The sequence below is a fragment of the Parasteatoda tepidariorum genome, chromosome 8 (genome assembly GCF_043381705.1).
Source record: "Parasteatoda tepidariorum isolate YZ-2023 chromosome 8, CAS_Ptep_4.0, whole genome shotgun sequence".
NCBI classification, from domain to species: Eukaryota; Metazoa; Arthropoda; class Arachnida; order Araneae; family Theridiidae; genus Parasteatoda; species Parasteatoda tepidariorum.
The window spans coordinates 19483487-19501523 of NC_092211.1; the positions used below are offsets into that span (position 1 = coordinate 19483487).

General features: G+C 29.6%; 2 protein-coding genes across 3 annotated transcripts in view; both read right to left on the minus strand.

Moving 5' to 3' along the window:
• The window catches only part of LOC107452099 (Uridine-cytidine kinase), a 29741-nt gene extending 23769 nt beyond the window's left edge, over positions 1 to 5972 (minus strand). For both annotated transcript variants that reach the window (XM_016068408.4, XM_043052467.2), the window contains exon 1: positions 5747 to 5972. In XM_016068408.4, coding sequence (XP_015923894.1) covers positions 5747 to 5842 — 96 coding nt within the window. In that variant the 5' untranslated portion in view covers positions 5843 to 5972. The remainder of the gene's footprint in view (positions 1 to 5746) is intronic.
• LOC107452089 (transcriptional protein SWT1) lies at positions 2413 to 5751 on the minus strand. Its single transcript, XM_016068398.4, has one exon. It carries the CDS (start codon positions 5616 to 5618, stop codon positions 3252 to 3254), a length of 2367 nt encoding a protein of 788 aa, XP_015923884.2. The 5' UTR covers positions 5619 to 5751; the 3' UTR covers positions 2413 to 3251.
• Positions 5973 to 18037: the final 12065 nt, after the last annotated feature.

Consider the following 18037-nt stretch of genomic DNA (forward strand, 5'->3'; position numbering starts at 1 on the left):
CCAATAAATTATAAGAGTTTAAATTATACAGAAGAACTTTCCATCTAAGTAGTTAGCTAGAAATTATAAGTTTCTATAACACTTCTGCATGTTATTTTCAAATAAAAAAAATAATCTGCATAAAATGTTTGGTTATTGGGTATTTTCCAACTGAATTTTTTTTTTTTTAGGTGCATAGTGGCAAAATTTCAAACAGATATTCTCAGATATGGAAAAGCTTCATTAACTTTAAAAATAATTGTTATCAAATATATCTTTCTGTCACAGCCTTTTGGGATTATTCATTTCATAATTGTAGTAGATTTTCTAACTATTTACTCAGCAGAACTAAACCCCATTGGTTACGATTTTAATGAACAATTGCAAAATCTGTTACTTTCTAAGTTTGATGCTAAATCCTTTTATATATTGACTTGACAAAAAAAAAAAAAAAAGCTGAAATGAAATTTCCTAGCACACAGACTTATCTTGCTTTAAAGAGAGGTAAATAAATATAAATATATAGTAAAATAATAGGAAAAATTAAATAACACAAGTTTCATACGACTAAATTCTTTTTATTCAGCACATTAAAAAAATTAATTATCATAGATGTCAATATAATCCTGGTAGACCGGCATTTACAAATTATTTTAAGTTGTAATGAAATAACAATAGAGATCAAACTCAATTTTTTTAAATTGTGATCACTCTTAAGAAATTCAGAGCAAGATTACCAGGTATATAGAATTTATTCCGTACAACTTTAAATATTCAAGAAAAATCTGGATCCAAAAGCGGCAAAGTATAAAATAAAGAAAGAGAAAACTAAACCAAACAATATAGTTTTACTCTCAATATCACATCTAAAGCAAACAAATAATTTGTTATTAATAAACTTACTTGATACGTATTTTAGAATAATTTTTTGTTTATTTAAATTTATTCTTAAAACCACTAAGTAAAATTTAACCTTAAATAATAATCCTTCACTAATTCCAAAAGATTTTAGAAGTCAAAACATTTTTAACAAACTTTTACTAAAACATCAATTTCTATCATTTAGTTCATTAAAATATTTTCATTAAAGCTAAATAAAATTATTATGCTCAAAAAAATGCAAATGCCTTTTTTCTAAAAAAGCACCTTTAACTCAATCTGACGCAGTGTACCCAATCTGAGAAAATATTGCAAACCATTAGAAAAAAATATTTTCTATCTATCCTCCACAGTTTTTTAGCAACTACTCACTAGTCCTATTTAGCTTTATTGATAATTTTAATAACTAATGAAAAATTATCAAGACTAATTAGAATTTAAAAGAAATAATTTAATTTTTATATAACCAATTAATGAAATAACAATTAATTAGTTACAAAATCAAATTCGACTCATCACCATGTAAGATATCAAGTATATAAGTCGAGAGCTACTAAGAGTATATGGTTATAACTCTTACGTCACGACAAGTGAAAATTAAAGTTATTTTAGAAGTATAAAAGCTAAATTCGAAAGCCAGCAGCTTAAGTACATCTACTGTTAATATTATCTACTGTAGCAATAACTAAGGTGGCTACTGCCTGTCTGGAATGAAATTTCCAGTAGAAGAAAGGAAGCATAAAAAATCCAGTTTATTCCAGAGAGTTTTGAGAAGGAATCTTTGAAATATAATTTTTTTAATTCCCAGAAGATTAAATTGGTAATGAAATCAATAAATACACATTTTTCAGCAGAAGTAATGGAAGCCTTTTGCAAGAAGCACTATGGACGATTAGTTGATTAACTTTTTGCTTAATCTCTGTCAGCATATTTTGAGAAATAACATTCTACTTTATGTAGGTTTTTTTACCACTAATAATATATATCTTCCAACATTTTTAAAAAAATGTAAAATTTCAATTATATTCAGTAATTAAGTCAGTTAATAAATAATACATTGAAGACTGTTAATATTAAAATAAAGTATAGGCTATTAAAAAAATAAAAAATATAGTAACTTTAATATAGTTTCTGTTTATCTCATAATTTATATTGCAAATAAACCATCATTGTTTGTTTTTAAAATGTTCAATATTACTACCTGAAATTCTGAGTTTAATCCCCGAAACTTCAGGTTTTTTCCTAGTGTTATTTAATTTTTGAATCACTATGGAAATAGCTGCATGCTTCACAGAAAAAACAACATAATTATTCAATAATTTTTCTTTTAAAGCATTTGGAAATGACTAAACATTTCAAAATAAAAAGTTGAAATATTTACAATTTCACAAGCTGAGAACTGTTGGAATATTCAGAATCTGCCACTAATTTAAAAAATTATATATCCAAAATAATGAAAGCTTAATCAACCTTGACACGAAACCACAATGAAATAAAAAAAAAGATCATAGACTTCATGTGTACTTGAAGAAAAATCAAATAATAAACATAAGGTAAATGAATCAGATTTATTGTTTGTCAAAAGAATTTTAAATACACAATTTTGCATCATAAAAATTTATACTATTAACTGTATAGTTATGCAGGCAGAAAATGCCGTTGTTAAAACAGTATCTTACAATTCAAAATACTTTAAATACAATAAAAATAAAGAGAAATCATATTTACAGAACTTATTATGAAAATATTGCACAGTGAAATCTTTAAAAAAAAATGCTAGAGAGTCTATTATACAAATGAAAAAATATATTGTAAAAACACAGAACAATACTCAATGTTGAGGTCAAAATAAGATAAAAAATTAATAACAATTAAAATCCTAAAGAATTTACAGTCAGTTTAAAACTAATTTCCATTTGTAAAAACTAATATTTACATTTATACAAACTAATATTTACATTTATACAAACTGATATTCACATTTATACAAATCTTTACTCGAACTTAACCAAACTAAAATTCAATCCAATTATTAGTATTTAAATTAAATATCTCATTATTATTGACAGAACAAATTAATCACAAAATATTATTTAAAAAATAAATAAGAAAAAATTAAAAATAAAAAACTAATTTATCTTTCTCTAAACATAAATTCATAACTAATTAACCAATTTAAGTTATGTACGAATACATAGAACACATCAAAGATCAAAATTTTAAATCAAAATTGAGAAAGCATTAAGAATACAAATTTTAAATATATCATTATATCTATATAAATATTTTTTTTACAAGCTCACCGTTCATAAATGAATGACTAAAATAATATTCAAAATACAATATCTATAATGAAAATGAATATTTATCAATGAATTAAAAAATCTCCCTCCTTATTTAGAATTATTCTTTTTTAGTGTCATAGCAGTTAAAGCCTTTTCTAATTTAGAAAAATAAATTTCTTCTAACTGCTTATAACCACCACTAAGAACTTCTAAATTTTCAGTTGACTGACAAAACTCAGATAAAGATACGGAATTAAAACATGAAGTGTCTATACTAACAGTATCAATGTTCAAAGATGGCACAAAATTGAGCATGACTGATGCAAAGCTTTCATAGTCCATTTCTGTAGAATCAGATGTAACAATCTTCGACATAAATTCTCTTATCTCCTCTAGGGCTGGAAGAAGTTTTCTAACCATACGTTCAAATTCCGATCTTGGAGGAATCTCTTCAGGTTTCTCATAATCCAAGTCATGTGAAACACCGTAAAAGTCCAAGATCATGCCGCATAGTTGATGTATGACAGTCCAGTTATGTTCAAATACCCGAGAAACTGCTTCACTCCTAGATTTCTGATCAAGATCAGTGTCCGATGTTTCATTACTACAAAATGAAACATCCTCGTCTTTTCCTTCCAAAGTATCATTTACATTTGATACCTCTAAGGTAGCATCTGCGCTGCATTTAGAAAACTGCTGAATGCACGCCACCCTCATGTCCTGGATGTTTTCAATGTTAACATCCAAACTGGGACATTTTCTTTTGATGTCGCAAAATATATCTTCGATGGCCGTCAGAGTGTTAAGGCAGTCATCGTTTTTAAATTGAGAATAATCAGAGCTTTTAAAATTTGTCTGTAGCAGTATAAAATTCCTTCGAATTTTGCTTGAATAATTGGAAGCAAAAATACCATCCCAATATTGCACAATGACACCAAGGATACTTTTCATATTAGATAAATTGAGATTCAAAGATGTCCATTCATCACCGTGCACTTTCTTCAACTCAGTAATCACAAATGGATGAAGGACATTTCTCAGTTCTAAAAAGGCCTCTGAAATTATTTGGGATTTTTCCTTCTTTTCAGTGGTTTTTCCTGGCAATACTCTAACAGCACTCCACTTTCTATTTATTAAAACTTTCTTTTCAACTGACTTCAAAGGCTTGGGAGTAGAATTGACTCTAAAAGATCTAAAAAACTTAGGTGAAAAACTGGCTCTTGAAGTGTTACGTATGAAACTAAGTTTGGATACCAAATCCTTAATTGAAAAGATAGGTATGCCAAAAATGTGCGCTTTCGTGTCCAGATTTACGTCATTGGTAACTAAAATAACTTTTGCATTAGGCATTTTTTCGCTCAGACTCAAACAACACTCTATGAGTCGATCATCATTACATTCACTGTAATCTTTGGCCCAGTCCTTAACTTCTTTAACTGTTTGGCAATGAAACCTGGGATCTTTTTTTCTCACCATATTATTTATGAACCTTGAACACATCTTTGCCATCTGATATAACTTATGCTCTTTTGAATAACGTCTCAAAATACTGTCGATTTCTTGGATTACTATCCAAGGGATAAAGAGATGCGGGATGTCGTTCTTGCCAACTGAGGAATCAAATATCTTTATAACTAGACGCAAATCACCGAGTAATATGTTAGTGTCAACAACAAAATAATAATCAATGGATTTGTTACTTTTCGTAGGAATGTGACAATCTTCACTTGGTGAATTTAAAGACATTTCAGGGGCCAAGTCTTCATTAGATGACTCTCCTACAGGACTTAACTCAATGTCACTTTCTTTTTCTAAGTCTGAATTAGAAAAATCTGAAATTTGTAGGTCCATATTTTCATTAGAATCTGAAAATATCTGATTCCCATCAGATTCAGGACTTGACATATCTGAATGCTCATCATTTGCACAATATTCAGATAATCCCATATCCCCAACAGAAAAGTTCCTGTTTAGAGGAGTTCCAAATGAAACTCCACGCATAGGCTCTGCATTTCTACTAATACAATTTACACCCCTTGAAGTTGGCGTCACATTTAGTCTAAGCAAACGAGGATCTAGTTTCGATGCAGCGTAATTACCTGATGGTGTAGGATAATTAATTTTCGGTGTCAACTTCTCTTTATCTGATAAAACAGGAGTAACAACCGCTGTTGGTATGACAGAAGATTTTTTATTTGCCTTTTTCCCAGAAATATTGATAGTTTTTGAAAGTCGCTCAAACACTCGCTTCTCTAGAAAATCAATTCTTGGATCATCTTTGAATTCGAAGTCGGGTAAATAAAACTCATCACTTTTATTTCTGGCAAGATTATCGCTTGACGCAGAAGAATTAAGCAACTCAGGGTGTTCCCAGATGGAAGCTCCGGTATCAATATTAAAGTAATACACCTTACCAGGGTAGGATTTGGATTCCCTCACAATCCAACCTTTTGGCAAGGACCTTTCTCCTGACATAATTTATATTGCAGTATAAAGTGAAAAGAATAAAAACGATTACTAAAATTAAAGAAAACTAAAACAAATTCTATGATGAGAACAAGTAGATGAAAACAAGCGAATCACAACATGCGACAGAATATTACCTTGCCAGATGCAGTTCCACCAGCAACTCCAATCAAAAAAGGACTTTTAGAGTCAATTCCGTTAAAGCTATTGTATAATTTCATATTGTTAGCCATGACTAGAAAAATTTCTAAGTACAAGAAAACAAGACATTAACAACCAAGAAACGCAAAACGACACAATAACGTACTGGTGCAGAAGAAAAATTCGAAAAAATCTAAAACCTACGATCGTTGCAAACAGTTTTTTCAACTTGAGGTTTTAAAGTTCTATATTCAATAGTAAAACACATTCAATTCTAATCGTTCAGTTTTAAAATATCAATTTTCGAACTATAGGGACAGAAACTTTCGTTGCCACTAGATCTAAGTATATTTTAGAAATAAAATGCAATTGCCGAGAGCTAAGTTTCTTTTTGGAAACTAAGGAACTATTCCCACTGCATTCAATTTATTTACCGCAAATAGATTAACATCGTTCAGTATTTTTGCGACAATTCCTCGTAACTGTAACATGTCTTCCACTACAACTATTCAATTTCTATACACTAGAGCCGTGGTAGCTCAGGGGATAGATCATTAGCCTTCTAATTAATTGAACCGGGTTTGAATCCCAGTAATAGCCGGTTGATACGAATTCCGCACCCGACTCGCACCGATCACAGTGCGGACGTCAAATATCGTCAATGGTAGACGGATCATGGGATAGAGTCCTCTTGCCGTCAGGTTAACCGTGGGCACTTTTTGTGCTCTTCCTATCTACGTAACGCAAATGCTGGTTAGTTTCATTAAAAAGTCTTCCACGAAAGCAAATTTCTCCCAATGCTTGATCCAGGAACTCCCTTGTTTTCTGGATTAAGTTCAAAACTACATGGTTACGGACTTGAACATTAGCCTTATCACTAGTATATAAGACGTGTTACTCAATTCTATCATGAGGTACCTTTTGATAGATGAAAGTTGACATTGATTATAAATATGCTATCCACATTGGTAACCTTCGAACGGGATCTGATCACGCCTACCATGACTGAAACACCCACTTCGATAGATGGTTCGCATTGAACAATTGACTTGCTATTTGTGATTGCGACATTGTCCTCATCACGCTGTTGCTACTCAGTCTCGATCACACACAACGTCAGCCTGTATACACTCGAATGCCAATGGCAACACAGGAGCAGCCATGGCCGTAAACTTAATACAGATCTCAAGATCAACACTCAAAGTCCAGTGCTCTCAATACAGCTCTCCCAGATTCTCACCAAACAAAAATGAATCAATAACAAAATCAGAGACAAAAACGTACTTTCTCTGAATAAACATACCTTTTTCTCTACGGAATCGGATTGAGGACCATATTTGCCAGAATACGGTTACCCCCGCTATTTTGGTGGTCAGAAATCCGAATCCATCGAAAACAAAGTATGTTTATCTTTTAAGCGAATTGAGAAAAAATTTTGTTTTGAAATACGTTTGTCCAAAGATAATTTTATTCCAAAAAATTAATTTTATAACAAATATTTTTGTTTTATTTAATAACAGTCGAAAAAATTTTGAATTGTAATAGTTTATGAGAAATCGAATTTTAAAAATACATCTTTTTTTTGTAGTACATATGTCTATAACTTCTTAAAAGAATTTCATAAAAACGTTTAAATTGCTCTTTTATTAAGACTGATTTAATAAAAATTAAATAGAATTAATTCTTCAAGATATTGTTCAAATAAAATATACCATTAAAACGTTCACTTCTTTTATTTGTAAATAATTTTTTTTTTCGGGGGAGGGGGATTTTTCTTTTACAAATCATTTTAAAAGGATCCTCCCTATATTTTAAAGATAAAATTATAACAGCTTTGTCACATATACACTTAATGTAATGTGACAATTTTATTTCTAATTTTATTTAAGCCTTCAATTTTTTCTTTAAACGTTATTCCTCTTTTTTTATTTTAGCAATCTTTTTAACTTTCTTGGTGACCTTTCTCATGGTCGTTGCGGTCATCGCACTTCCTGTGGGGAAAGTCAACCAACCCCTNATACATAAATAACTTTATTATTACGCACCAAATAATATTTTTATTTAACTCTTACAAGCTTAAGTCAACTTATGCAGTATTTGGCTGCATCGCACTTTACACAGGGTAAAAAGAATGACAAAATGTAAAAATTGTTTATATCAAGGTGAATTAAATTTCACTGCTACACCTAATAACAAAGTATTATATTAAATACAGTTATATGTTTTATAAAACATAAATACAATGTTGTAAAGTGAACCTAACAACAAAGGGTTTTTAGTTCTCTACAAAAAGAAATTAATTATTTTTAAAACAATTTCTTCATCGCATATTTATAAATTAACATCCTGATGAACAGCACGAGCTTACAGAATAGCACAAGTCACATGCAGTGACGTAAATAGCAACCTCACTACGTGGATGACACACGCTTAAGAAATGATACACTAAACTATAAGATAGGGGTTGACAACTCTTGATGTCTGGCTCGTTAAGCACCTGTGACCTTAACATAATATTTATAAAAATAAAACTATTAAAATTTTTTGAACAATGAAAAAAAAATCTGAATTGCGCACCAAGTCTTCATAATTTTTCGATCGCTTTGTTCGGTTGTTATCGTTATCACCAATGCCGGATTTACGTATAAGCTAAATAAGCTGTAGCTTGGGGCCCCGAGATGACAAGGACCAGATCCTACTTTTTTTCCCTCTTTTTTTTAAAGTTTTCTTCGGAGCTGGGGCCCTCAGAAGCCCAAAATGCATTTTTTTTCTTTTTTACATTGTCGGACGCTGTAGGGCTGTAAATAGGGAGAAGGTCTTGTTAGTATTTCTTTGGGTCACCTTGTCTTGAGTTTTATTTTGTGCCACATTGTCGTTAAAGTGGTCCTTCAATTCCAATTTTTCTTTCTTATGAAATTTATTATAAAAGCTTTTTCTTCTTTTAACTATCATATCTTTTAACTATCATCAATTATTACAACGCTTTTCTACTGTGCCTCGAAAAATCCCGATACTTTCATAATCCGGTGCTATAACGATATACCTTTTATGTCCAACATTTGTGCCGATTACTTACATCGTCAATCCATGTAATTCTTAATCTGATAATTTTAATGCAATATTATCATTATAGATATAAAGGCAACCTATCATAGTCCCTGTTATTATAAACGTGATATTTGAAAGTGGGTTTTTAAACTGCTTACTTATTTCTGAACTTTGTTTCGAATTTTTTCTAGCTTAAATAGTTTAAAAAACGGTTTTAATACTTCTTATTATTCAAAAAATGTCTCTTTATTTACTAAATATATGTGCTCCAAAATTAAAAACATACTGAACTGAATCTTATTTTGAGCTGTAAGGCCCATTGAAATATTTAAAACCCTATTAAAATATTTAATTTGCATTTATGCTGGCCTATAATAAAAATATCAATATTTTCCTTTAATTCGAGAACAGTTGTTCAGTTAATTTATTTTAAAATGCTATTTTGTGTTACGTGATGTGATAAAAAAACAAATAAAATTCTTTCCATAAAACTATATTTGAATGAAAAAGAAATATTTTTAATTTGAAAAGTATCAGTTTGGTATTTTTAAGTTTTGAATGAATTTTAATATTCAAAAGAATTTAATTTTATGCAAATGTATTGACTGATAAAAGAAGAAAAAATCTATCATTGAAAAAGGTTGTGCACCCCTAAAAAATATTTTTTTGTTCAGAAAATATTTTTTAATTTTCTTAACTAATAAAAATAACTCTCAACTAAACTTTGAACATAATTATTGTAAAATAGAAGGTTATTTTTTTCCGCATTTTTAAGATTAACTTAATTTCAATGCAATAAATCGGTTAGTGTATACAATGTTCCAATTTAGTATTTTTTTTTATATCTATATTCAATAACATTAAAATAATTTAAATTAAAATATATAAATATTTAAAAAAATGAATGAATATAAGTACCCGAATGTCTATCGATTGTTTTTATTTCATATATAGAAAAATTCTTATTTTGCCCAATATATGGCATATTTTTAAATCTCGCAGGGGGGGGGACGCAAGTAACATTGATTAAAATAATAAAAATTTTTTATACTCCCCAGTAAAAAAACTATATATTCTTGAAAAAACTAAGTAATTTCATTTTTCTAAACGAAATATAACATTTAGCTTTTTTGTTAATTTCCGGAAGAAAAAAAAATCAACGTGGTGTTAAGTTGTTTTATACATTATTATTTATCAAGGATAGCCGACGGGAAAACCAATTGCGGTTTAGTTAATTATAATTTCGTTCTCTCCTCTTATTTACGTCTTATCAAATATAGGATCTGCTTTTACGCGTCCAAGACTCGGAATTTCAGTACCATTTGCATCATTAAGTCGCCACTTTTTCATTACACGCGGCGGAACTAGACTTGCCAAATGCTTCTGGAACAATAAATTACATTTCTCCATTTAATTAATTTGAGAATATTCGAATTTTTTAATACCCATTCATTAATAATCTTGAGTTAGCGCCGTTTGTATTTGCAAAAGGGACGAATATTAAAAATTTTTCAGAGTTTTTAAAAATTATGAACTCACTGTCTCAGTTGTTCAAAAGAATTTTGTGAAGTTTCATTTTTACGTTAAAATTTCTGTAAAGTGCCCATTGTTACTATAAAAATCGATGGGTCCATTAAAAAGCCTAAATAAAACTCTGAAATGGTAGAAGACAAAAAAATTGTAATACTTAAAATAATTTCTATTAGATACTTTAACTGTATTTTAGAGAGAAAAAATATATATATTATTTTTTGTAAGCCTTAAGGAACATCATATATACAAAAGGATTAATTTTGAAATTGAATCAAAATAACAACTATGAAAATAATTAAAATTGTTTGATAGAATTTTTCTGTGCACTCCAATTTCCTTTGAAAATTAGCTCTAAGTTCACCTTATAGAAAACACGCGGACTGATTTTCTTTTAAATAGATGATAGGTCTTACTTTATCCTTTATTAACAAAATACTTTGAGCACACCTGCAATTAAAAATATTCATGGTTATTTAAAAACCACTGCCATAAGGTTCTATAGCAAAAATAGAATTTATTCGACAACCACATTGTACAAAAAAAGTTGTTCTTTCACAAAAAGTATATTTTAAATTGCTGCTTAATTATCTCATATCTGAAATCATCTTGAAATAAGAATTTCTGATAATAGTGTCGTACTAAACATTGCAGAACAATATATGATCATTTTAAGTGCTAATGTTTCTAAAAAATTTTTCTACAGTTGAAAATTTCTTCACATTCTTAATAAAAATATTTTCTGTTATAGAGCATCATCATGACTCCTATAATACTCAATGTAACAAGTACGGCACCTGTGCAAAATGCTAATATCAAATGGACAAAAACTGTATGTTTGTAACAAGTTAAAAAGTAAAAGCATTCCGCTATTACAAAAATTCTCATGTTTATGTAAGCAATATTACTTTAAAAAAAAAAAAAAACTTAATTTTTTTTTTAAATTTCTGGTATCAATATAGAAAAGTGAAAAACACACATTTCGTTTTGTTCTTACAATCCTAACCTATAATGTTCATTTTGCAAACATATGTAGGCAACCACCAGCCAAATTATCTCAATTCCTAAAAGAAAAATACATCTGTTGCCTGGAAATTCTGCTGCATACTTCAAAAGAATGCATCTTTATTTTTGCTGATCACAATCTATCATGCCGCCTACTTTCCATCTTATAGCAATCTATTGAGATCAACATTCAGTGAAGTCTAAAGTAAAATTATTAATAAATAATGTATACACTAAATTAGTATGCATTTTTTTTATGATTTGTTAATATTTTCTGCAAATTTATTCCTAAATATGCAGACGTTGCAACTATTAGGGTATACAAAAATACTTGCTTTCCTTCGTAATTTAAAAAACACTATATAAATTTACGATACTATCAGCAATTGAGCGAGCAATAAAACATTCAAATTTTATTAAGAGATGGAAGACTTTTTCCCAAATATCTCAAAAAATACTGAATATAAATAAATGAAATTTGGTATGGATATAGCTTATTCCATGATAATAAAGTATGCAAAACAAAAATGAAAATGCCATTCACAGGCAAGACCTATTGCCAATAAATCCAATGTAGTCTGAACTTAAGGGTAAAAGATGACAATAAAAGTGAGGCTTGTATAGTGTGTGTTGCCTCTAGTATAGTGTATGGTCACCCCTGACAGACAGACAGCATGCACAACGAGTATGCATGATGTTAATAAAGGAGGACTAGTGGAAGACCTTCCCATTCTTCCACCAGAGCAATTTTTAACTCGAGAATAGTTCTGGGGGGGGGAGATTAGCGCATCTCAATAGCTCTCCCAAGCATGTTCAAAAGGATTCAGGTCAGGAGATTTGGCTGGCCAACCCATTCGTTGAATATTTTCGCTTTCCAGATACTCATAAACCATGAAAGCCCTATGTGGTCGCGCATTGTTGTCCATAAAAATGAACTCAGGGCCAACAGTGCCCCTGAAAAGACGCACATAGGGCTCTAGAACCTCCTGTCTGTATCTCTGGGCATTCACGGAACCATTGTCAAACACGTGGAGCGGTGTGCGGGTATCTTGCATGTGCGAAAATGCTTTCCATCTCTTAATTTTGTCCACCAGCGTATTTACGATGGAATCGGCGCGAGTTGTGAGCGATTATAGAATATTCAAGGCGTGATTTAAAATTTTCATTTGGGCAATATATTAAAAAAATTAAATCTATTTTATTTCAACAATTTATTTTAAAAAGAGATTATTTTGCTACATATCTGAATTTGTTACAGAATCCCCACTCACAGTCAAATTGCATTAAAAATGTATTATACAGTATTCTTCAGGGGAAAAAAAAAATGGAAGAAAGAATTTGATTTTTTTGATCGAGCTATCTTTTAAACTTTCGTAATTTTGGATTTATATATATAAATCCGAAATACATAATCTAATTTAAATCCTAGCTGTAGTTAGTCATTATCGAATTTTCATTTCCCAAATAAGAATAAGGGAAAGCGCGAGCATTTCTTTTCCCTCTGATGTGTGAGAATGGCATCTTTTGAATATAATTTTTTTTTTTTCTCTGAAAATGTGTAATCTTTCTGCAAAAACTCTTTTGCAACGATGTCGCCATGGGGTGTATATATACACGTGTATTATAATTAATAATATTGGGTATAATATGGAAATAATATATTTTTCAATCAGTTATAAAAAATAATGAACCATTATATTTGTAAAGAAATAAACCTGGATTAATACTATTTACCAGGTTTTTACTATGTCCTAGTAAAAAACCAACCCTGCTTGAAGTTGGTAATATTCTGTGATTTTTAATAAAAAAATTTAAAACGAATTTTTTTTTCTCGGCAATTAAACAAAAGCAATTATTTCACCAATGATTAAACTTCAATTTAAACTAGAATAAAGGCTACATTCCATTCCTTTAGCCACATGGTGACCATAAATACTCTTATAACAGTTAAAAATATTGCATTTCAAAATGTTATTCAATTTTATAACGTTATTATATGCAAAATTAATACACTAAACTGATAAACTAATAACGTCAACAGAGAATATAAGCAGAGTTTAAATGAATACCCGCCATTATAATTCTATCGGTAGCATTAACGTATGTTCCGGTGGCAAAAAAGGAAGACCCATGTTAGCATGAAGAATATTGAAGGATGAGCAAGCCGGTCAGAAGCAAATAATATGCTACTGACAAGTAATTTACATGTCTTTAGCATTATCTTGCCATATTTACTGTAAAGATGGCAGACTAAGCTAAGGCCCTTAGCCTTTCATTTTAAAGTATTATTTAGTAAACTTTAAAGGTATTATTTGGTAAACCTCCAATATCTTTGCAATAAATATAATATTCATTAATTTTTAAATTGATAAAATAATCACAAAATTTAATGCTAACGAATCTTGACTTTTAAAAGTTTCATTTCCTCATTAAAAAAATCACTACTATTAAATTAATAAAAAATAAATTTATGTCTTATTAAGGTTTTCACCGTTATCTTTGACGCAGGCAGTTTCATTTAAAACGAAAGTTGCTTTTTTTAAAAGATCTCTGTGCTTATTAAAGATCCTTGAACAACTGCTGAAGAAAGGTACATATTTTAAACAGCAACAAAATGTGTGTTTTATCCCCAGATGTAAACGAAACTAATAATAGTGAGCCTTTTATAGGCAAGAAAATATTTATTAATCCATTTTTTGCAGTGAAGCTTTTATTGTTGACAATTTCGCAGATTTTGGGTAAAACTGATTGCCTTGGGTCTTATTCAGGGTTGACTTTTGCCGGTAAAAACTAAAGGAATCGTCTATATTAGTTCTAGTGATTGCTTAATGACATTTTATTTAAGTAAATTGAGAAATGAATTAAGTAAAGAGAATCTTATGGCTGTTTATAAAAAAGAAGTGACATACAGATTTAAACAGGCAGTTACTGATGATCATTTGCTAGCTTATATGCTGCATCCAAAGTATTTGGGATTGAAATTATCATGCGCTTAAGAAGAAAGTGTCAGAATTTTACTCGCCAATATTAACCCAGATTTTGTACCTTATGTCAGAGCTTTGCAAAACAAATCGGCCACATTTCCTGAAATTTATTTTTCCAGTCAAAGTTTTGACAACTGCTATATGGTGGTTCAGTTTAAAAAAAAAATGCATTAGATGAAAGTTTCACAAATCTTGCTTGATCCTTGATGGCAATGCCTGCTAGTTTTGCTGGACTTGAGAGAATCTTCTCAAATTTTTCGTTCGTGTATAGCAAATTGAGAAATTGTTTAGGTTTAGAAACTGCATCAAAACTTGTCTTTTGTTATAGATTACTGCAGAGTGCAAACAGGGCCGTAACTACGCCGGGGCACCGCCCCAGGGCCCCGACGGTCAAGGAGGCCTCATATGAAGAGACCACATCATGTTTTTTTTTTTTTTCAAAATAAAGCACTCTAATTATATATATGTAGGAAAGCAATTGTGTTAAGATAGTGTTGATGAAAATTTTCTTTTTTGTAATTGCGTACCTACTATAACATAAAGGGAAGGGTAAAAAACGGTAAAACACCTTTTCACAAATTATTTCCCTTTCTTAAAAGAACAAACACGCTTTGCAGAGAAAGGGAAAGGCCACAGCTGCATGTAGTTGATTGCGTCAGACCCAGTGGCAGAGGGCCCCTCTAAAATTTAGATGATGGGGCAAACGATGCGTTTCACCCCTCCTGAAATTTAGACACTCACAAAAATAAAGTCAAGTAAAATCAGTAATTTAAAAAAAAGGATTTTTTTCAATTTTGAAGCTATTTTTAAAATAGAAAACTTTATATTCCTCTAACATTTATGTGCCTTGCCTCTTCTGATATTTAGTTATTCGCCAAGACGAAGTCTAGTAAAATAGATAATTTTAGAGGAAAAAAAAGGCTATTCTTTTTCAGCTTTGAAGATATACATGAAATTATTCTGTTATGAGCGATTAATATGTTTTTTGACTTTTGAAAAAGTAAAGTAAAAGTAGAAAAAGTATTTTATTTCTAACTTTTACTCTATTTTCTACCGAAATAGTAATGAGGGGGCGAACATAGTTTTTCCTGAAATTTCAAAGCGTTAAAAAATAATAAAAATTGGTAACTAAAAAAAAAAAATGTCATCTTTGAATCTATTTTCCAAATAGAAAGCTTTATTTTCTTCTGAAATAAAAGTAAGGGGGAGAAAAATTTGCTTCTCATTTTCTGAAATTTAGACATTAATAGAATAAAATCAAGTAAAGTTGAAAATTTTAGAAGAAAAAAATTGTTTTGTTTCATAACTTCGACGATATTTTCCAAATAAAAAACTTCACTTTCCTCTTAAATTATAGTAAGGGGATAGAAAACTTTAATTTCTTCTGATATAAAGTAAGGGGGGCTAAAAAATCGTTTGTATCTTCAGAAATTTAGACATTTGAAATAATAAAGTCCAGTAAAATTGTTTTTAAAAAAAAAAAAAATTTGAAGCTATTTTTCAAAAAGAAAATTTTATTTTCTTCTTAAAGTGAGGGGGTGAAGAATATACTTCACCCCTTCTGAATTTCAGACATTCGCAAGAATAAAGTTGAGTGAAATTTATATTTAACTCTTATTTTCGACTTAAAAGCTATTTTCCAAATCGAAAACTTTAGCCTCCTTTTCCGAAAATTTGACATTCGCTATTATAAAGTAAAACAGAATTGAGAATTTCAGAAAAAGAAATTACTTTTTTTCCCAATTTGATAGCTATTTTTCAAATTGAAATAGAAATCCCACTCAAGAAAAATGCTTCGGTTTTGTTTCAATTTTTTTCTACATATTACAACTTTTAATTTATTAAAAAAATTTAAAACAAAAACACGAAAAGAGAAGAGGAGCACATCATAAAAAAACATAACAAGTGTTTAGAAAACTAAAATAAGCAAACTAATGAAGGTGTTGAAACATTCATACCCCCCACAGAGTTGACCCACAGTTATCTGACTCCTCAAAAAATAGCAATGACCTTTTCCTTCTTTAAATTGCCTTAATCATTTTTATGACCCTGGGCTCTTTTATGCATTTATAAAATGTCATATATTTACAGTACCATCTATATGTCCCTTAAGTTGTCTTAAATTAGAAATTATCTAGATGTTCTAGGAAAACGGATGTAAGCTTTTAAGGGATCCAAGGGGATGACTCTTGTTAACATTTACTTAGGTCATTTTGTCAAGAGATTTTTTCTGAGACAAACGTAAAACGTTGCAGTTAAATTCCAGTTTTTAACCCATTTAATTGCGTCATTTAAATTAACCATTTTTAATTGAGATATAAATTTTCTGTTACCTTTTGTTTTGTTCAATTTTTGAAATTAAAATTTAACTTCAATTAAGACTTTTTAAAATTATTTGCAACTTCATTTTTTTCAAACATAAATCGCGATATCAATAATTCCCATTCTTAACACTAGATTGCTTAAGGAAGTCATTTTGACTGCTTTTAATTTCAATTAGAAAAACAATTATGCCTATAATGACACAATTTCTTAGAATTCTGTGACTTTTTGTACAACATATAATTTTTTTTATTGTTAATATTTACTAATAACTTGTTTTATAACTGTAAATAATATAAAAAATGTTAAAAAATAATTTTAAACAAATTTATTTACGCATTCACAATCTAATCATTTTGACTGCTTTTAGGCAATATAGGTATATACTAATTTTCCGTCTTTCTAGTGTTAATAAAAATTTTCTTTGGAAAACAAGAAAACCAAATGTAAATTTATTTATAAGGAGGTAAGTAAATGTTTGCATTAACTCATTTAAATTTTATATTTATATACTGTTAGAATTCTTNTTTTTCAGGCCGAGAAGTGTTCGTTAGAATTCATTTTGTTCATTATCCGAACATGTGTTCGTTGTCCAAACACAAAAAAATCTTTCTTGAAAGTGTTCGTTATCCGAATATGTGTTCGTTAACCGAACACAAAAATCTTTCGTGAAAGTGTTCGTTAACCGATCACCCACTGTAGTCTGAAAACTTTTGAATCGCAAGGCATATTTTTTTAAATCATTTTAAAGTATTTAATTCCACATGGAAAATTTTAGCAAAATTGGTTGATTAGTTCTTGAGAAATTGAGTTTTATAAGTACGACTTTTATAAAATTTAATTTCTCAAGGATTAATCGATTTCGCTGAAATTTTGTATTTTGCCATGTGGAAAACTTACAATGTTTTGTTATCCAATTTATATGCGAAGAAATAACTTGTTTTCATAAACATATTCGCAAACATAATACGAAATAGCTAAAATGACGATTAGAGATGGAGTAGTAAAAGTTTTTGAAAGGGCCTTCGCCAAAAATTTTTGCCCCAGGGGGGCCCCGAGGGGTGAAGTTACGGCACTGAGTGCAAACAATGTAATATTTAATTTTGAATAGTGATAATTTTGTAAATAAATTGTACTTAGTTTAAACATTTAATAGTTTTTTCTATGAATTATCCATTGTATGTCTATCTCAGTACTTACCGTAATGTCATTTTCTGTCACAAATGTGGCAGAAAAGGGTTTCTACCAGTGGTTTTAACCACCTCGGCAGAAACTTGCCAACCTTGGTCTTATTATAAAAAAGTTTAGATATTGCTTTAAAAAACAGGGTTTGTGAATTCAGGATTCATGAAAAAAAAATCTATTTTAACTATAACAGAATCTTTTGATTCAAATCAG

What these genes read in the sequence shown, in the direction of transcription:
- LOC107452089 (XM_016068398.4), bottom strand. Translation starts at nt 5,618, where the DNA reads ATGTCAGGAGAAAGGTCCTTGCCAAAAGGTTGGATTGTGAGGGAATCC.